The 22,604-nt window shown below is 36.7% G+C and overlaps 1 protein-coding gene across 4 annotated transcripts in view; it reads left to right on the top strand.

The window, feature by feature from the left end:
- The window catches only part of LOC110448957 (protein crumbs-like), a 106,315-nt gene that overhangs the window by 49,168 nt on the left and 34,543 nt on the right, over window positions 1-22,604 (top strand). For 3 of the 4 annotated variants that reach the window (XM_021495476.1, XM_021495478.1, XM_021495480.1), the window contains 10 exons: window positions 3,277-3,490; window positions 3,870-4,041; window positions 4,366-4,498; window positions 5,655-5,808; window positions 6,156-6,494; window positions 8,697-9,014; window positions 9,850-9,987; window positions 11,954-12,149; window positions 20,906-21,020; window positions 21,337-21,550. In XM_021495476.1, the coding sequence (XP_021351151.1) occupies window positions 3,277-3,490; window positions 3,870-4,041; window positions 4,366-4,498; window positions 5,655-5,808; window positions 6,156-6,494; window positions 8,697-9,014; window positions 9,850-9,987; window positions 11,954-12,149; window positions 20,906-21,020; window positions 21,337-21,550 (1,993 nt within the window). The remainder of the gene's footprint in view (window positions 1-3,276; window positions 3,491-3,869; window positions 4,042-4,365; window positions 4,499-5,654; window positions 5,809-6,155; window positions 6,495-8,696; window positions 9,015-9,849; window positions 9,988-11,953; window positions 12,150-20,905; window positions 21,021-21,336; window positions 21,551-22,604) is intronic. The other variant, XM_021495477.1, reaches the window with a different exon arrangement.

Here is a 22,604-nt window from a genome sequence, read left to right on the forward strand (position 1 = left end):
AACCATGTTATATCTTACTCAAACCATGTTATATCTTACTCAAACCATGTTATATCTTACTCAAACCATGTTTTATCTTACTCAAACCATGTTATATCTTACTCAAACCATGTTTTATCTTACTCAGACCATGTTATGTAGTACTCAAACCATGTTATATAGTACTCTAACCATATTATATAGTACTCTAACCATGTTATATAGTACTCTAACCTTGTTATATAGAACTCTAACCATGTTATATAGTACTTTAACCATGTTATATAGTACTCTAACCATGTTATATAGTACTCAAACCATGTTATATAGTACTCTAACCATATTATATAGTACTCTAACCATGTTATATAGTACATTAACCATGTTATATCTTACTCAAACCATTTTATCTTACTCAAACCATGTTATGNCGGTTGAAATCCCTACCTCAAAACTATATATACAAATGCTGGGTAAAAAGAGACAAATGCAGTCATGATATTAGAATTGATCCTGGGGTCTGGCCACAAACGTAGGGACCTAGTTTCTGAGTCACAACTTGAAAACAGTTGAGATCCCCACCCCATAACCATAAATAAAATTGCTGGGCATGAAAAATTGAATACAGATATATATGCTACAAGAATTGGCCTTAGGGTCTGGCATATTCCCTTGGACCTCATTTGGAGAATATTCTGCCATGATTGCTTAGATATCCAGGTGAGCGATACAGGCCCTATGGGCCTCTTGTATAGTACTCTTACCATGTTCAAACCATGTACAATGAAGTCAGTTGCCGATAGCAAAGGCTCTTTGGCTCCTTTAATCACCAATGGGAAATCTTTTCAGAATATTTGCAGGCACAAACATGACATAAGTTTTTTGTTACCTTGTTTTTGACAATTTTAGGTAGGGGTTGAAGCATACATAAGATATTCTTAATAATCAAGTATTTTATATCATGCTATTGTAATCTTTTGAGGAAGCTCCTAAAAGTCAATTTGTAGCTATGGAAAATATTTTTTGTCTTCTGGATATAATGACTGAATAATTTGCAAACCTTCGTAGCTCAAATGATACTGGTGTGTATCCATGATGATCAAAATAACCTTGATGTCAGCATCACACAGTATTTCCCCGAGTGAGAATCAAAATAGTTCTACCTGAACAAGCAATAGTTACTGATCTATTGTCAAATTGGAGCAAAAACAAAATACAAACAAGATACCGTTAGGAATGCTCATCACCAATAGTTTTATACCTTGTTCGTTTTTGTAATCAGCACTTGTCCTTTGTGTTGTCTGAAGTGTATATATCTTGTCTGGAGTGTATGTATCTGTTGTCTGGAGTGTATATATATCTGTTGTCTGGAGTTTATATATCTGCTGTCTGGAGAATATATATCTGTTGTCTGGAGTGTATATATCTGTTGTCTGGAGTTTATACATATATCTGTTGTCTGGAGTGTATATGTCTGTTGTCTGGAGTGTATATATCTGTTGTCTGGAGTGTATATATCTGTTGTCTGGAATGTATATATCGGTTGTCTGGAGTGTATATATTGGTTGTCTGGAGTGTATATATATCTGTTGTCTGGAGTGTATATGTCTGTTGTCTGGAGTGTATATATCTGTTGTCTGGAGTATATATGTCTGTTGCCTGGAGTGTATATATATCTGTTGTCTGGAGTGTATATATCTGTTGTCTGAAGTGTATATATATCTGTTGTCTGGAGTGTATATGTTTGTTGTCTGGAGTGTATATATCTGTTGTCTGGAGAATATATATCTGTTGTCTGGAGTATATATATCTGCTGTCTGGAGTGTATATATCTGTTGTCTGGAGAATATATATCTGTTATCTGGAGTGTATATATCTGCTGTCTGGAGTGTATATATCTGTTGTCTGGAGAATATATATCTGTTGTCTGGAGTATATATATCTGCTGTCTGGAGTGTATATATCTGTTGTCTGGAGTGTATATGTTTGTGGTCTGGAGTGTATATATATCTGTTGTCTGGAGTGTATATGTTTGTTGTCTGGAGTGTATATATCTGTTGTCTGGAGAATATATATCTGTTGTCTGGAGTATATATATCTGTTGTCTGAAGTATATATATCTGTTGTCTGGAGTGTACATATCTGTTGTCTGAAGTGTATATATATCTGTTGTCTGGAGTGTATATGTTTGTTGTCTGGAGTGTATATATATCTGTTGTCTGGAGTGTATATGTTTGTGGTCTGGAGTGTATATATATCTGTTGTCTGGAGTTTATACATATATCTGTTGGCTGGAGTGTATATGTCTGTTGTCTGGAGTGTATATGTCTGTTGCCTGGAGTGTATATATCTGTTGTCTGGAGTGTATATGTTTTATGTCTGGAGGGTATATATATCTGTTGTCTGGAGTGTATATATCTGTTGCCTGGAGTGTATATATCTGTTGTCTGGAGTATATATGTCTGTTGCCTAGAGTGTATATATATCTGTTGTCTGGAGTGTATATATCTGTTGTCTAAAGTGTATATATCTGTTGTCTGGAGTGTATATATATATATTGTCTGGAGTTTATACATATATCTGTTGTCTGGAGTGTATATATCAGTTGTCTGGAGTGTATATATCTGTTGTCTGGAGTGTATATGTTTGTTGTCTGGAGTGTATATATCTGTTGTCTGGAATGTAGATATCGGTTGTCTGGAGTGTATATATTGGTTGTCTGGAGTGTATATATATCTGTTGTCTGGAGTTTATACATATATCTGTTGTCTGGAGTGTATATATCAGTTGTCTGGAGTGTATATATCTGTTGTCTGGAGAATATATATCTGTTGTCTGGAGTGTATATATCTGCTGTCTGGAGTGTATATATCTGTTGTCTGGAGTGTATATATATCTGTTGTCTGGAGTATATATATCTGTTGTCTTGAGTATATATATCTGTTGTCTGGAGTATATATATCTGTTGTCTGGAGTGTATATATCTGTTGTCTGGAGTGTATATATCTGTTGTCTGGAGTGTATATATCTGTTGTCTAAAGTGTATATATCTGTTGTCTGGAGTGTATATATATATATTGTCTGGAGTTTATACATATATCTGTTGTCTGGAGTGTATATATCAGTTGTCTGGAGTGTATATATCTGTTGTCTGGAGTGTATATATATCTGTTGTCTGGAGTGTATATATCTGCTGTCTGGAGTGTATATATCTGTTGTCTGGAGTGTATATATCTGTTGTCTGAAGTGTATACACCCTGTATATCTGTTGTCTGAAGTGTATGTATCTGTTAACAGTCTCTGGATGATTGTCTCGCTAATCCGGGCAAGAATGGAGGGACCTGTATTGACGGAGATAACTCGTACACATGCCAGTGTGTCCTGGGCTTTACTGGAACTGACTGTCAAACAAACATCGACGACTGTAAGGACGTTGTCTGTCCTGGACAGAACACGGTCTGCCGTGACCTAATCAACTCCCATGAATGTATTTGTAAAGCAGGATACTTTGGTAAGTAACGTTGTTATTATGGTTTATTTTGAATGGAAAACACATGTCTCATACCATATAATAGTCTTTATAAGGAATGTTTGACTGACTGGCTGTCTGATACTTATAGTTAAGCTCCTAATTGGAATCATTAAAATCTATTTACACCAGTTACAGGCCAGAATGCTATGTAGATATCTGCTAGTTCAAATCTGAATGATGTGATTGGTTGATTCAATTGGTTGATTTGAATGTTAGGTTTGATTGATTGCTATGGTTTGCAAATAACAAATAACAATTAGTTAATGAATGATCATTAGATTTAGATGTGATTGGTTGCTATGGTTTGAAAATAACAATTGAATCATGGTATAATTATTAGATTTTGATTTGATTGCAGGTGAACCGTGTGTGGATGTTGATGAGTGCCTTGTACAGCCCTGTAAGAACGGTGCGAACTGTACAAACCTGGAAAATGACTATAGCTGTACATGTGTACCCGGCTTCACAAACAAGTCATGTGACTTCAATATTGATGACTGTGTACCAGATCCGTGTAAGAATGGAGCAAGGTATGTCTCATTGGTGACACTTCATCAAAACAATGGTTTTGTTTGCTATGACAATATAATATGGAAAATTAACCCTTTCACCACTGTAGACAATAATGGACTCATCCAGATAAATGCATGGAAGAGTCTACTAAAGTTGCATAGGGGTGAAAGGGTTAAGTGGATCAACAAATACAAAATAAAAATTATGGAAAAATTGTCGTAGATTTGAAATATTTTACAAAATCTTACAGTTTAAGAAAATGATGTAATAATTATTGTTACTGTAATAATTGATTATGTCATATAAAATCTAAGGAGTCATACCTCAGCTTTTTGTTTCAGCTGTGAGGACGGTGTGAACAGCTACACCTGTACTTGTGTACCTGGGTACACAGACCAAACGTGTAGTACCGACATTGACGAGTGTCAAACCAGTGGTCAGCCCTGCCAGAATGGCGCCACCTGTAGGAACGAGGTAAACGATTCATCAACACTTTTCTCACAGACAAAACTCTGTGCCCACCTTAACTTGGGCATTGTCATGGTGTCTGTCTGATAATGATGGCTGATATCTAATACTAATGGGTGATATCTAATATTTGTCTGATTCTGATGGCTGATATCTAATATTTGTTTTATACTGATGGCTGATGTTTGATATTTGTTTCAAACTAATGGCTGATATCTAATATTTGTCTGATTCTGATGGCTGATATTTTATATTGTCTGATTTGGATTGCTGACTTCTGATATTTGTCTGATTATTTTTGCAAACATTTGCCTGCCTCTAGACCCAATATTCTCCCAAAAGATGTTCCGTGGTGACACTTGGTAAGCCATTACACCATTTTTAAGAAGTAACGATACATTTTCTGCAAATGTCATGTAACAGCTAGTTCTCTATCATCCATTACATGTTCTGGATACTTGGTTGTTCATCCTTCCCCTCCAGTAATCTGTGAGGTTAATACAAAAAAGGCTTATTGCTTTGCTGTGTTGTTAGTATCATTCTCAAACTTTTGAACAAATTAAGGATGGTATTGTGTCCATGCATGCGTTGTGTGGAGGAGTATTTAAAGCTAGCTAAAGGCTTTAACAATGGTTTCACTGTTAAGGATCTCATACCACTGCAAAAATATATAATTATGCATGAGAAAATGTCTTTCAGGCATGACTATAGCTTTTATAAATCGTTTAAAAAAAGAAAAACCAAACTTGCAGAAGTTTATAAAAAAATGATTGAGATGAAATCAGCAATAATGTTCTGAGTGTAATAAAATCAATGAGGCCGGACCATGATTCGAACCCTGGACCTCAGGTTGTTATACTGTCGCTCTGACTGTGCTACCTGGTCAATAGAAGTCATCTATCCCAACTGTGCTACAGTTATCTCCAAAACAAACTTTAGGGGAGGTTACTGTATATCCGAAAAAAACAGAGAGCAGTGGGATATGAATCCTTAGCACAGTGTTTGGTAAAATAGGAACAGCATTATGATTTGATTGAGCAGTAATGATACATATCACATCACTCGATAAAGTAACAACACTTTGAGCTTAGCCTGCACTTTTTGTGTAAGCAGGCAGCTCTTTCACCTTTGTTATCATGTTGTATAATAATATGTATTTCAGGTGAACAGGTATGAGTGTGATTGTGTGGCAGGCTGGAATGGCAGCCATTGTGAGACAGAGATTGACGAATGTGCATCACAGCCATGTCAAAATGGTGGCAGTTGTCATGACTACCTCAACTTCTACAACTGTACCTGTGTGGCAGGGTACTCAGGTAATATTGCAATCAAGTTGTCTAAAAAACAGTAAATAAAGGGATTTAACCTCAGAATCATAAGAAAAAAGAAAAAAAAAGAAAAAAAAAGATTCCTGCGTGAATTTATTGTTCACATTTCCACTAAATTGACTTTTTACTCTATATACAATTATATGTAAACCAGAATTATGCATGACAACAACCCAGTTTGGTATTCAGTGTATATAGATTTTTCTTTTCTTTTCTTTTGAAAAATATTTGTAATCTTAGTAAACTTAGCGACAGATCATCTAGCTTTCTGTACTGTGTCTTTATTCTAGTTGTGTAAAGGTTCAATAACGTAAACATGTTTGGTTATTTGACAGGTGCTAACTGTAGGGTAAACATCGATGACTGTACACCAGACCCCTGTCAGAATGGGGGAACATGTCGTGACAAGGTGAACGGTTACACGTGTGACTGTCCCTCGACCCATATGGGTAAGACGTGTAATCTTAAATATGATGCATGTTCGTTTGCGCCATGCAAGAATGGAGCCACATGCAACGCCACGCTCTCCACCCAAAATTACAACTGTGCATGTGTACCAGGATATAATGGCAAGAACTGTTCGACGGACATCGATGATTGTGCTTCCAATACATGTCAGAGTCCCAAAGTCTGCTTTGATCATATTAACAGATACACCTGCGCATGTCCCACCGGTTTGTTAGCCCTGTTTTTATGCTCTTTGTTCGTCAAGTTGTGTACTAAACCAGTATTTTTAATGTCGTTGTACAACTCACAGAAGATTACTCGCACGCTGTATAGGGAATCGATATATAAAACAATGTATAAAGTAGAAATAAACTGTTGTGATATATGTCGGTTAATATTTCCGAGAGATATTGAATATTGTCTAGATAATTAGTAACCACTAGAGTGTAGATAATTAGTAACCACTAGAGTGTAGATAATTAGTAACCACTAGAGTGTAGATAATTAGAAACCACTAGAGTGTAAATAATTAGTAACCACTTGAGTGTAGATAATTAGTAACCACTAGAGTGTAGATAATTAGTAACCACCAGAGTGTAGATAATTAGTAACCACCAGAGTGTGGATAATTAGTAACCACTAGAGTGTAGATAATTAATAACCACTAGAGTGTAGATAATCAGTAACCACTAGAGTGTAGATAATTTTAAGAAGTAAAGCCAGACAAAAGAAGTTTTATGTATTAAGGTTTAGTGTATCAAGGGGATACTTAAGCATTGAACTGCTTTCAGTTGGCATTCATAGGCATTCATACTGCCTATGAATGCCAACTGAAAGCAGTTCAATACTTGTATTTACCATTTTTGGAATCGGTTCATCTCAAATAAAATTCAATTACACTTATTATTATTCAGCATTTAGTTCAAATAATGGATGTATCGTGTATACTTGTTCAATGAATAGAACAGCCATCGCCCAGGAGGTCAGTGGTACCCAACGTAACAATTATGACGTCATAATAATGATGACGTCAACAAATGGTCCATTGCATTCATTTGGTAGGGTTATATAGTGTAATGCCATATGATGGTAAATATATATGGGACATTCAGTAATAAGTGTCACTCATAAGCAATAATATAACACAATACATAGGTACATATATGTAATTACACTGGTATTGATTATTTACACTGACTGTGTACAAGTTGTAATTTTGTTACATTAATAAGTTTCAATTGATATCCTCAGACATAGTGGTAATATGCATGCTGGTACTTTTACAGTCAAAAAGAACTGAAAATTAGGAATTTTATGAAGCATAGCCTAAAATTGAGCACCAGATAAAATTATATATATTTGTAAAGGTTATGTGAAATCAGCAGTATTGGTTGAGCAGGGTTGTGTGTTTTAGTACATGGTTGTGTGTGGTCATGGTACATGTACATGTGTCTGTGGTCATGGTACATGGTTGTCTGTGGTCATGGTACGTGGTTGTCTGTGGTCATGGTACATGGTTGTCTGTGGTTATGGTACATTATTGTACATGATATCTTGCATGGGTGGAAGTTTTTTCGTGTATTGCATGAGGTCCAGGTTATAGGTTATTCCTGGTCAAAACAAGACATTGTCCATTAACTCTCTACTCTGTTTTTAGATCCCCTATTGCTGTATCAATATGTCTAGATTATGTCTCGGATCTGATGGGTATTAACTGAAGTTCCTGGTGTGGTTTTCCCTCAGACCTTGTGCAACACTTTAGCATGACCTGTCCTATCCTCATAGATTCCCTTCCTCTTAGATGATTTGAGCCAGGTTTGGGAGATTTTGCATTATCAACACTCAACCTTATCCATTCTTTTAAACCTAAATTAATTAATGATTTCAGTTAAATCCCATATTTAAAAAAAATAAAGTGATGAAATAACAGACTATTTTTATTTTTGTCTTTCCCCCCCTTAACATAAGTAATGAAATTTGACCCTGGTGTGAGTTCCTGATTGCCCCCTGTGTTTGATATTCAATGAGTCTATGGTTGGAGGTCTCCATATCCCTTTTACCTTTCTGCTCTTATCACACACCAGTTCATAATGTAGACGCATGCCAGTGCCCTGGGAAGGTAACTTAAATAAATACATTTTGAAAAATAATCCCAAACCACTACCAAACAATCCTAGTATTACCTTTAAAATTTAAATAAAAAAACTCATGATTAATGAGAATATAGTATTTGGGGTACATTTATTAGCATTACTAATTTGGGAATTTAGGTTTTGTTTTCAAATTTGTATTTTTCCAAACAGTTAATTTGATTGGCTCTTGGTCCTCTAATTTTTTTATTTTTCATTTCTTATAAAACTTTAAAAAAATAAGAATAATTGCTGAAAGTTGTTCAGTTTGAACTTATCCCCCAATTCTTTTTATAATAGGCTATACAGGGGAAAACTGCTCCACTGAAATCAATGAGTGTGACCCAGACCCCTGTCAGAACGGCGCCACCTGTGTGGACAAGATTGGATCCTATTTCTGTCAATGTCCCACAGTGTTCCTCAATCTCACTCGGTATGGAAATGGTGAGAAACTGGAGTTCATCACTGGGTACAATGGTACAAATTGTGAATACAGTATAAACGAGTGTGACTACAACCCGGGGGTGTGTCTGAGTGACGGAGCTTGCGAGGAGGAAGACGGACTACCAGGATACCTGTGTAGATGTGGTCGTGATGCAGATGGCGTCTACAGGACAGGTACACCACAATCACTAGGGAACAGAGGATAATTAAAAACAAAACACTCCTTTTCATATATAATAACTTTATTTTGAACAGGGTGTAACTAGGACAGGTATTACACTACAAGTAGGGATATAAATCTAAATGTAGGATCATTTCGGAATCCAGATATATTTAGTGTCCAATAATTGTTCATTTGTTTAGAAGGATCTCCAGATATACTAAGAGGAGGCACCAAAATGCAGCATTTGTTTTGTTTTTTTAACAAAACTGAAATTAATTGGGTAATTGAAAGATTTTACAGAATTATAGTCGTACTAAATTTAATGTTTAAAAACAGAAAAGAAAAAAACCCTGTAAAATAGTATGTCTAACTCGAGACATTAAGACTGTCAAATCTACACTGGACCAACGATTCCATCCAGGAAATATAGATGAACAACACCAAATACATATCATAAATATGGACGGCAAATTTTATGAAAATAAAACTTGAAGATTGAAAGAAACACAACTTGACCTGACAAATATGTTTTGTATTGCTTCAAACACAGATATATATATATACATATATAAATATGACTGGAGACATTACTCTAAATGAGAAAAAAACTATTTTTAGTTGCTTTATCTTCTTTATATAAGGGAGATTACTCTGAGTTCAAAAATCTAGAGCTCTACTTCCTGATTATAACTGATGTATTGATACCCTTTACCTTAAGATGATGCCATAACTATTCATATGAACTTAGGGTTAACAGATATTCAGATGTGCTAAAGTTGAACTGTTATGTGATGGAAAGAATGAGTTGAATTAAATGATTGATATGGTGTTATCGTGTATTACTAGGTCAGAACTGTGACTTGTCAACCTCCTATTGTGAAACATCGGAAATAGTAAAAAGTGATCCACCTGCGTGTAAATTTGGTGGCATCTGTATACCTGGAAGGACTTCCTTTACCTGTAACTGTACTAAAGGATATACAGGTAAGTTATATAGAAAACTTAGAACATAGTGACATATATCTCCAGGTACTACCTCCTTCAGCAGTAACGGTGTCACAGCTAGGCTATACAGGTAGGTTAATTAGAACACTCAGGACAAAGTGACATCTATCTCAAGGCACTGCTTACTTTACCTGTAACTGTGTCACAGGCGATACAGGTAGGTTAATTAGAACACTCAGGACATAGGGACATCTATCGCTAGGTACTACTTACTTTGCCTGTAACTGTGTCACAGGCTATACAGGTAGGGTAATTAGAACACTCAGGACATAGGGACATCTATCTCTAGGTAATACTTACTTTACCTGTAACTGTGTCACAGGCTATACAGGTAGGTTAATTAAACACTCAGGACATAGTGATATTTATCTCAGGGTACTACTTACTTTACCTGTAACTGTACTAAAGGATATACAGGTAAGTTATTTAGAAAACTTAGGACATAGTGACATATATCTCCAGGTACTACCTCCTTCAGCAGTAATGGTGTCACAGCTAGGCTATCCAGGTAGGTTAATTAGAACACTCAGGACATAGGGACATCTATCTCAAGGTACTACTTACTTTACCTGTAACTGTGTCACAGGCGATACAGGTAGGTTAATTAGAACACTCAGGACATAGGGACATCTATCTCAAGGTACTACTTACTTTACCTGTAACTGTACTAAAGGATATACAGGTAGGTTAATTAGAACACTCAGGACATAGGGACATCTATCTCAAGGTACTGCTTCCTTTACCTGTAACTGTGTCACAGACTATACAGGTAGGTTAATAGGATAAATGGCACCTGCATTCAAGGGACTGCCACGTTCTTCAAAAGTGGTCTTCAGAATTCAAAACGAGTGTTCATTTTGATATTTTCCATAAAAAGGCATAAATTGAATTTAAGAAAGTTTTCCTTAACCCTTTCACCACTGTAGACCATAATGGATTCATCCAGATCAATGCACGGTAAAGTCTACTAAAGTTACATAGGGGTGAAAGGGTTAACAGAAGATTTTTTTCTAAATTCCTGCAATGCTCTTCAATGAAACAACTTTAATTTAGGATTTTTATTTTCATGGAATATTTTTAAAGATTGGGTCTGTATTCATTTCACATGCTACGCCGTATGTCAATCAAATAACACCACTGTTACAACATAGTCAACATCTGACAGTGGAATCTGTAGGCATTTAGTCATCATCTGACAGAGGAACCTGTAGTGTAGGCATTTAGTCAACATCTGACAGAGGAACCTGTAGTGAAGGCCTTTAGTCATCATCTGACAGAGGAACCTGTAGTGTAGGCCTTTAGTCATCATCTGACAGTGGAACCTGTAGGCATTTAGTCAACATCTGACAGTGGAACCTGTAGGCATTTAGTCAACATCTGACAGAGGAACCTGTAGTGTAGGCCTTTAGTCATCATCTGACAGTGGAACCTGTAGTGTAGGCCTTTAGTCATCATCTGACAGTGGAACCTGTAGTGTAGGCCTTTAGTCATCATCTGACAGAGGAACCTGTAGTGTAGGCATTTAGTCAACATCTGACAGTGGAGCCTGTAGTGTAGGCATTTAGTCATCATCTGACAGTGGAACCTGTAGTGTAGGCCTTTAGTCATCATCTGACAGCTGAAACCTCTAGGCCTTTAGTCATCACCTGACAGCTGGAATCTCTAGGCCTTTAGTCAACATATGACAGTGGAACCTCTAGGCCTTTAGTCAACATATGACAGTGGAACCTCTAGGCCTTTTCCAAGTTGGTTTGCCTGGTTTGCTTACTTGAATATGTTGTAGATAAATCATAAATATTTATTTCCAGTTTTATGATTCAAATTATGTAGGTTATATCAAAATGCTAATTGGTTCACTGACAATTGTATACCCTGAACCTCCGAGGTGTTGTTGACAACTTAAGTTTCCATGGAAAATATAACTAAAAATATAATTATATTTAAGATTCACGCTGTGAAACTGATATCAACGAGTGTGAATCCAGCCCATGTCAATATGGGGGTACATGTCATGATAAGGTGGCCGGCTACAATTGTACATGTATCCCAGGAATCACTGGGCCCAACTGTGAAGTAGACATAGATGAGTGTGAATCATCGCCGTGTCAGCATGGAGGACGCTGTAACCATTCCATCAACATGTAAGTTACACAACGCATGTAGTTCACGTTGTAAAGCAATATTCATATTTTAGGTGGGTACGAATTCTCACAGCTTACTATTAACTCAAGTGCACAGGAATTTTCATAGTCAATAGCTAACAGTTCACAGTAAACGTGATACAATTGTAGCTATTGAATTTTAAATAAACAGTGAATGCTTTAGATTAATTGTATTTTACGTAATATTTAAATTTCATGTTTAGCATTGATTTTAAATTCCAGGCAAAACATCATTCATGCATAATGGAAGATGTACATGCTGGGTGAAATGAGAATTAAGGTGCTTATGGAATTGTCTGTTCGTGAAATTAAGTGGGCAGGAAATATGAATTAATCTAAAGTATTATCTCTCACTAATCTAAAGTATTATCTCTCACTAATTTAAAGTATTATCTCTCACTAATCTAAAGGATTATCTCTCACTTATCTAAAGTATTATCACTCACTAATCTAAAGTATTATCTCTGACTAATCTAAAGTATAATCTCTCACGGTTAAAGAACAGCAAACAAGAATGCAAGAAAATCAAAACACACTGCATGGCAAATATCTGCATCCTTCCTGTGAAATTATTTTATCAAATATTTTTTTCCTTTATATATGTTGTTAAGTCTAATAGTTGTATTTGATTTTACATATTTAATTTTTCAACTATCCTGAAGTCTTTATTATTATTGCACTACTGGATCAGAAGTTGAAAACCTGCCAGCAGTAACCCAATATCTACAAGTACTAATAAAGCTATACCTGTATCTATTATCTAACTACTTTATACCACCTACCAACTGTATGATTGATTCATTATTGTAAATTGAAAGTATGGGGATACTTGAGAAGTTGAGAAAGAATTGTGAATAGATTTACTTTTTTTTTTTTTTGGTCAAATTAGGATATCTGCATGTCAACTGACATCAGTTTGCTGAGGTAGATCTCCACTATTCAGTTAAAAGTGCTTTGCAAAGGGAAGTAATAAGTGATAAATAAAACTTGCCACTAGTGTGACAGAAAATTTTCTCTCATTTCCATGTGTGTAAGATAGAGCTGTCCAGGGTAAGAATAGGGTGTAGGAAATTTATATCTTACACCCCATTTCACGTGACGTGACATCACAATGGCTCGACAATGACGTGACGTCACAAATTTTGAACTCTCCGATGCTGCAATGCGGAAAAGATGACGTGATGAAATTAAAAACCTTTTACGATATATTTACTTTACACATAAGAAAGATGTGATAAGTTTTCCTGCGAAAATTCTGTTTGCCAAAATAGCTAGGATATGCTAAATCTGGCTGGCTGATTCGTTTTCGTTTTAAAAGCTCAGGGGGGGAATTGATATTTTCAAAATGGTGGCTAGTCCAAATGCATTTTCATGATTTCTAAGCTTATTCTAGTGGTTGGAATGAGAGAAAAATACTCTTTAATGCCCAAGGTTGTAGGATAGGGAAATTTCACCCTCGGGATATAGGGAAATTCTACCCGAGGTTTTTTTCAAATTTGGCAAAACCCTCGGCAAAGCTTTGGGTTTTACCAAATTTAAAAACACCTCGGGTAGAATTTCCCTATATCCTACACCCCTGAGCATGAAAGAGTCTTATAATATTACTCTGTTCAAAACTTGTACTTGTTTACATTTGTTGGTGACAGCGGATCTGGAGATCTCCTCACAAGTTGGTTGAAAGGTGTGGAATGCGATCAAGTCAACTTTTAGAAATCAGAAAGCTATATAAATAAAGACCATAAACCTTGGATTGTAGTGTTTTCAGGGTTTGTCATTTGAAACAATTTTCTCCTGCCTTTGATAAAATCTCCAGGACACCTGTGGTGACCTCTTGATAATATCCATGTCCCCTTGATGAAAATTAAATGATCACAGCAGCCCCTGTGGTATTTTTATTGTAAATTCTTATATCACATATACTTCATTTATCTAAAAGCTGTTTGATTGGTTTCCTGGTAGCTTGGTTTATTGTATATGAAGTTGGGTATATTAATTTCATGTTTACCTGGAAGTTGTCATGTAACATCCACAACTTTGGTATATAGTTTTATACTTTATGTTGATTAGAATAATTTACTGCAATCACGTTGGAATATTTTATCTTATTTCCAATCTTTATTACGTCATTTGTTTTATATCACTTTTTTTGTCTGCTTACATACTTGTTTTTCTCCCACTGTAGCCTCGAGATATATCAGCGACACAGAGCAAACCTTAGTTATATAGGGTAGGCCTTTGCTTCTTGGTATTGTGACACTGCCTTCAAACCTGCATGATTTCTTTTTATTTCATTATAATTTTGGTTGCAATTTCTTTCTTTTGAATTTTGTTTTTTATTTTGTGGAAGAATGCTTGTCTTTCTGTTTTTGTAATTTTATTTTGCATGTATCATATAATGGAAAAAAGCATCTTGAGTTATAAAAATTAACTGATTAAAAAACAACAAAAAAACCAACACATTTTTACCAATTAAATATACATATTCGAGTATAAAATGAAAATTTTCAATCTTCAAATTTTTAGTCAATCATTGTTGTGAATACAGGAATTTCTATATTAGTAATCTTATTGATGTTTGTCAAAATAGTGTAGGTAAGGTGACACCTGTGTGATGTGTGGTATGCTTAGTTGAGGATCCAGGGAAACGCTGCTGTTTACTTGCACTTGTCTGACGTAGTGCCATTGAGTTTGCTGAGTTTCATAGAAGTACTTTTCCAGTCAGGATTATCTAATATTGTTGAGTATATAAACCAGTCAACCTGGAACACTTACAAGGTGATGTTTCCGGTTCTTATTCTAGTGTATTGTTGCAAGTATACTGGAAACTTCAGCATACTACCTGTGACCTAGGAAACCCTGACCTGTCCTAGAAAAACCTGACCTGTGACCTAGGAAACCCTACCTGTCTTAGGAAACCCTGACCTGTCCTAGGAAACCCTACCTGTCCTAGCAAACCCTGACCTGTCCTATACTATCCCACTTTTCCTGTACCATACCACCTGTCCTTTGAAATTATACTTGTCCTATGATCACATGAGTAAGTCTTTTTGTGTTTGGAATTAGTATTCCACATTAGTTGTATCTGAGACCTTGTTCAGTGTACGAAGCCCCACATGTCCTATGACACCCCACATGTCCTATGACACCCCACACATCCCACATGTCCTGTGAAACCCCACATGTCCTGTGAAACCCCACTTGTCCTATGAAACCCCACATGTCCTATGACCCCCCCACCCACCCCACATGTCCTATGACCCCACATGTCCTTTTACACCCCACATGTCCTATGACACCCTACATGTCCTGTGAAACCCCACATGTCCTATGACACCCCACACTATGACACCCCACATGTTCTATGATACCCCCACATGTCCTATGACACCTCACATGTCCTATGACACCCCACATGTCCTGTGACACCCCCACATGTCCTATGTACCCCACATGTCCTATGACACCCCACATGTCCTATGAAACCCCACATGTCCTATGACACCCCACATGTCCTATGACACCCCACATGTCCTATGATAGCCCCCCCCCCCACATGTCCTATGACACCCCAAATGTCCTGTGAAGCCCCACATGTTCTATGACACCCCACATGTCCTATGACACCCCACATGTCCCGGCCTGCTGTGAAACCCCCCTTTGCCTATGATACCCCCCTTGCCCTTTGAGGCCTACCTTTATAACAGTTCTGTAGTAACTTTATACCTATGATACCCCTCTTGTCCTTAGAGGCCTACCTTTATAACAGTTCTGTAGTAACTTTATACCTATGACACCCCACATGTCCTATGACACCCCACATGTCCTATGACACCCACATGTCCTATGATACCCCCACATGTCCTATGAACCCCCACATGTCCTATGACACCCCACATGTCCTATGATACCCCCACATGTCCTATGACACCCCACATGTCCTATGACAACCCACATGTCCTATGATACCCCCACATGTCCTATGACACCTCACATGTCCTATGACACCCCACATGTCCTGTGACACCCCCACATGTCCTATGACCCCCCACATGTCCTATGACACCCCACATGTCCTATGATACCCCCACATGTCCTATGACACCCCACATGTCCTATGACAACCCACATGTCCTATGATACCCCCACATGTCCTATGACACCTCACATGTCCTATGACACCCCACATGTCCTGTGACACCCCCACATGTCCTATGAACCCCCACATGTCCTATGACACCCCACATGTCCTATGATACCCCCACATGTCCTATGACACCCCACATGTCCTATGACAACCCACATGTCCTATGATACCCCCACATGTCCTATGACACCTCACATGTCCTATGACACCCCACATGTCCTGTGACACCCCCACATGTCCTATGACCCCCCACATGTCCTGTGACACCCCCACATGTCCTATGACACCCCACATATCCCGGCCTGCTGTGAAACCCCCCTTTGCCTATGATACCCCCCTTGCCCTTTGAGGCCTACCTTTATAACAGTTCTGTAATAAATTTATACCTATGATACCCCTCTTGCCCTTGGAGGCCTCACCTATATAACAGTTCTGTAGTAACTTTATACCTATGACACCCCATATGTCCTATGACACCCCACATGTCCTATGATCCCCCCACATGTCCTATGACACCCCACATATCCCGGCCTGCTGTGAAACCCCCCTTTGCCTATGATACACCCCCTGCCCTTTGAGGCCTACCTTTATAACAGGTCTGTAATAACTTTATACCTATGATACCCCCCCTGCCCTTTGAGGTCTACCTTTATAACAGTTCTGTAATAACTTTATACCTATGATACCCCCCCTGCCCTTTGAGGCCTACCTTTATAACAGTTCTGTAATAACTTTATACCTATGATACCCCTCTTGCCCTTGGAGGCCTCACCTATATAACAGTTCTATAGTAACTTTATACCTATGATACCCCTCTTGCCCTTTGAGGCCTCACCTTTATAACAGTTCTGTCATAACTTTATACCTATGATACCCCCCCTGCCCTTTGAGGTCTACCTTTATAACAGTTCTGTAATAAATTTATACCTATGATACCCCTCTTGCCCTTGTCACCTTTATAACAGTTCTGTTATAACTTTATCCCTATGATACCCCCCCTGCCCTTTGAGGCCTCCCTTTATAACAGTTCTGTAATAACTTTATACCTATGATACCCCTCTTGCCCTTGTCACCTTTATAACAGTTCTGTTATAACTTTATACCTATGATACCCCCCCTGCCCTTTGAGGCCTCACCTTTATAACAGTTCTGTAGTAACTTTATACCTATGATACCCCTCTTGCCCTTGTCACCTTTTTAACAGTTCTGTAATAACTTTATACCTATGATACCCCTCTTGCCCTTTGAGGCCTCACCTTTATAACAGTTCTGTAGTAACTTTATACCTATTCTGAGACACAACTCATGCAATGACATCCCACTTATACCGGGAAACAAACCAGTCCAACCATTGCTCGCCATTAGTTATGGATTTGTAAGCTATTTGCTGCAGGTATGATGTGTTTAGTGCCAAAGAACCTTTTTATTGTGCTGTATGTACATACTATCAAATGAATGGTCACTTTCAGTTTTTTCAAATCAAATTATGAATGTTTTACATTTATACTAGTTATGACAAAATCACACTCACCTGTATGTAAATATTCACCAGTCCAGGGTACTTCTTGGCTCTTTTCTCCATTTCCTCTAAAACTAATATTACTTCTCTAGCTAAGGGGTAAATGGGAGACACGTTTAATATGCCTCCACTACAATTAAGGTAATGCTCATTTCTCCTCTTGAACTTGGTGCAAGTGTCAAGTCTTACATATCTCAGATATGTTTCAGAGAGCTCACTCTAGGTACAGGTTACTGATACTATAAATATAATTTTTAAGTCATTTCCCTAAAATGCTTGCTTATGAAAATGAGTTTATGTTTGTCCAAGTTCTAGGTCACATAAAATAAAAACACTTGCAAATAACTATAAATGGCTCACCTTAAACAACTTGCCTGTGAGCTTATGGCATGGTTTGGCATCTGATGTCCCTCAGCTTTTTAATATGCTCACCAAAAGCAGAGCACTTTTGAGTTAAATGATCATGAGGTGTGCATTATGTAGATGTGTGTATGGTAAAATGGTGATGCTGCATTATAATTTTACATCTGTCATGGCCCGTTGTTATTCCGCCAGCACATTTGAACCTTTTGACTGCAACTAGTGCCACAGTTTTTGAGCAAATTTGGCGTTTGGTGTGTGATTGGAATCATATGAACATGTACAATGTAGCATACAATGGGGATGCTGTGTTCTTTCCTGACAGTCCTGTCTCTTTCTAACATTTATCCTGATGACATTATTTTAGATATGAGCAAACAGATCAAATTCTGTAAACAAATAGAAAAAATGCCCTGTCTTATTCTTTTGGCTTGTGTGGTAAAGTATTTTCAAAACATACAAGAACTAATTCAACTTCCCTTAGCAATAACTATGTGTTTATTTTTATGGCTATATTTCAATATTTTGATACATTGTGTTACAAGAATGCATCAGTAGGGTTTTAAGTATGACATTTCATATATATAACTTATAAAAAAACAATGAAATGAATTGCAATTTGATTTTACAATTGTTGATACCCAAGTTGAAAAAGAACAATTTGCAATCTAGTCCTAAAATTAAAACATAGCATCCTTAGAGTTGCTAGTGACATGTATTTCCCTTCCCAAAGTACATTTATTTTACCAATATTGTCGCATACAATGCTCCAATATGCAATGTTCTTGATTTTTATATTTCTTTTTGAATCATGATATTTGTTCAATATTTGCCACAGATGGATTAATATAAATTTTACTTATATAAAAGACCTTGACCCTCAGTCATAGTCACAGGGGTCTGATTTGACCTTTCTAATGCCAAGGGTCGTGATATATTGCAGAAGGTACATTTATAAAAATGATTTTGACCCTCTTTAAAGGTCACACAGTTCAAATGTTTAGAACTGCAGACAGCATATAAGGTCTAGAGCCTTAATACTAATGGGCATGCATGCAATCTAGACCAACAGTGCAAATATTTCAAATGATATTGTGTGCCGGTCAAAAGTCGACTTTGAGTGCTGGTCAAGAGTTTAATGACAACTCATTGGCTATAATGTGAGAACAGCTTTAAAAGTCTTGTTCTTCACTTTCATAAGGTCCAGGCTTGTTATAATTTGCAAGTAGGTACCATGGATAAAGTGATATAAACTTCTTCATATATATAGCCTTGACCTACTTTCAAAGTCACTGGGGTCAAATATGTTAAACATTTCAATAATTGTTAAAATGAAGTCTTAATGGAATTTTATATTTTGTTGCTGAGACAATTATAGCTGTTGACATAACAAGAAACAAGTTTGACCAACAAATTGATTCTTTCTTGTCTCAGATTTATTTACTGGTTAAGCTCATCTAGTGTGCAGATGTCGTCATGGGGAAAATACTAAATATACCTGTCTTTCTAGAAATTCATTATCAAAGACAGTCCATTGAATATTAAGTTATTTTTTATATTCAATAGTATTGGTAATTTATATTAGATTTGATAAAATATGAAATGATGTTTAATCAGATTTCTACTTTAACAGATAGCTGACTGTGTGCTTTCTGTGATAAAATTAGTTTGGATTGTTAAAGCTAAAAGATAGACCTCAACACAAGTATTGAGTCACGTGCTGATAATTCTGTAGATTGTTATTTTCAATTGGTTTCTTCTGATCCAGATGCACATGTATATAATAAACAGATGATTAGGTATCTGAATTTTATATTCAGCATGTCTGAGGAATGTTGTAGTAACGGATATAATTTTGAGGTAACATTTCGTACTTTTACTAACAGGTATGAGTGTATGTTGTAGTAACTGATATAATTATGAGGTAACATTTCGTACTGTTATTAACAGGTATGATTGTCTGTTGTAGTAACTGATATAATTTTGAGGTAAGATTTCGTACTGTTATTAACAGGTATGAGTGTCTGTTGTAGTAACTGATATAATTTTGAGGTAAGATTTCGTACTGTTATTAACAGGTATGATTGTCTGTTGTAGTAACTGATATAATTTTGAGGTAACATTTCGTACTGTTACAAACAGGTATGAGTGTATGTTGTAGTAACTGATATAATTAAGAGGTAACATTTCGTACTGTTATTAACAGGTATGAGTGTATGTTGTAGTAACTTATATAATTATGAGGTAACATTTAGTACTGTTATTAACAGGTATGAGTGCATGTTGTAGTAACTGATATAATTAAGAGGTAACATTTCGTACTGGTATTATCAGGTTGGGGTGTATGTTGTAGTAACTGAAATAATTATGAGGTAACATTTCGAACTGTTACTATCAGGTATGGGTGTATGTTGTAGTAACTGGTATAATTAAGAGGTAACATTTCGTACTGTTATTAACAGGTTGGGGTGTATGTTGTAGTAACTGATATAATTATGAGGTAACATTTCGTACTGTTACTAACAGGTATGGTTGTATGTTGTAGTAACTGATATAATTTTGAGGTAACATTTCGTACTGTTATTAACAGGTATGAGTGTCTGTTGTAGTAACTGATATAATTATGAGGTAACATTTCGTACTGTTACTAACAGGTATGGTTGTATGTTGTAGTAACTGATATAATTTTGAGGTTTGTATTGTTATTTACAGGTACGAATGTGACTGCTATGATACTGGATTTAACGGCACCAACTGTGAACTCAATATTGACGACTGTGCGTCCAACCCCTGCATGCATGGCTCCACCTGTGAAGATGGCATCAAGGTAGTTAATTTAGGAAACTTGTGAACTTCGGTAGATCAAATATGATTCACGTTACATGGAAAATTCAAGAAACGTGTAAACTTTGGGTGGAAAGAACAAGATTCACTTTATAAATATTTGTTTTATTATTTTAGATGAGCGAGTCCATTGATCAGCCTGATAATGGCTTTTGGATGTTTGATCTAATAATTTTGAGACCAACGACACATTCCAATTCATTTTTCAGTCTTTCTTTATTGTGCGGATGCTGTTTTTAAATTTTTTATCTGATTACAGTGGTTATTTTATTTGTGTAAAAATATCTGTTTTTAATCAGGATTACAACTGTTCCTGCTATGATGGGTACACCGGTAAAAACTGTGAAATTGACATCAATGAGTGTCTCAACAGTCCATGTTTTTACAATGGCACCTGCCTTCAGCGATCTAATCAGACATTATACAACCCATCCTACGACCTTCCAGGATATTCTAACTTCTCCTACGCCTCAGCTGCAGGCTATACATGTGTTTGTATCCCCGGAATCACAGGTTGGTTGTAATCCTAAGGGATCACCAGGCTTATGTACATGTGTTTCATTATATTGCACAAAATGTGTTTGAGCTAGGATCTTAGAAAAGTTTTATAAGAATGTTATTCCACAGGTTTTGCAATGCTACAAAAACTTAATCTTAATTGCTATGATCTGATCAATTAAGAATATCAGTGATAAGCTCTTGTTGTGTCAGTTATGAGTCCATCATGATGTAGGACTATCATATATCCCTCACTCCATAGATGCATTCCTGGTTTTGCTGTGGAAAAGATAAACCAGTCTTTACCTACCTAGGGAAAGGCAGTTATCACTCACTATTGTTCCTAAAATGTCACCATTGTGTCCTCGCTTTATGTTATGTAACCAAGGTGGTGTAATCACTTTATGCTATGTTACCAAGGTGGTGTCATCACTTTATGTTATGTAACCAAGGTGGTGTCATCACTTTATGTTATGTAACCAAGGTGGTGTCATCACTTTATGTTATGTTACCAAGGTGGTGTCATCACTTTATGCTATATAACCAAGGTGGTGTCATCACTTTATGCTATGTAACCAAGGTGGTGTCATCACTTCATGCTATGTTACCAAGGTGGTGTCATCACTTTATGCTATGTAACCAAGGTGGTGTCATCACTTTATGCTATGTAACCAAGGTGGTGTCATCACTTTATGCTATGTAACCAAGGTGGTGTTATCAATTTTGTATCACATATCATCCACACTTGATGGCGGCCCTATGCCGTGACTGAGCTCACCATTAAACCTTTTTCTTTTGGTAGGAAAATATGAGAAAAAAATAATCAATCGATGCAGACAGAGAATGGTAACACTCTAGATAAGATAATAATCAATCACTCGTGTTCGATGCAGACAGAGAATCGTAACACTCTAGATAAGATAATAATCAATCACTCGTGTTCGATGCAGACAGAGAATCGTAACACTCTAGATAAGATAATAATCAATCACTCGTGTTCGATGCAGACAGAGAATCGTAACACTCTAGATAAGATAATAATCAATCACTCGTGTTCGATGCAGACAGA

Source organism: Mizuhopecten yessoensis, unplaced genomic scaffold (genome assembly GCF_002113885.1).
Source record: "Mizuhopecten yessoensis strain PY_sf001 unplaced genomic scaffold, ASM211388v2 scaffold4403, whole genome shotgun sequence".
Classification (NCBI taxonomy): domain Eukaryota; kingdom Metazoa; phylum Mollusca; class Bivalvia; order Pectinida; family Pectinidae; genus Mizuhopecten; species Mizuhopecten yessoensis.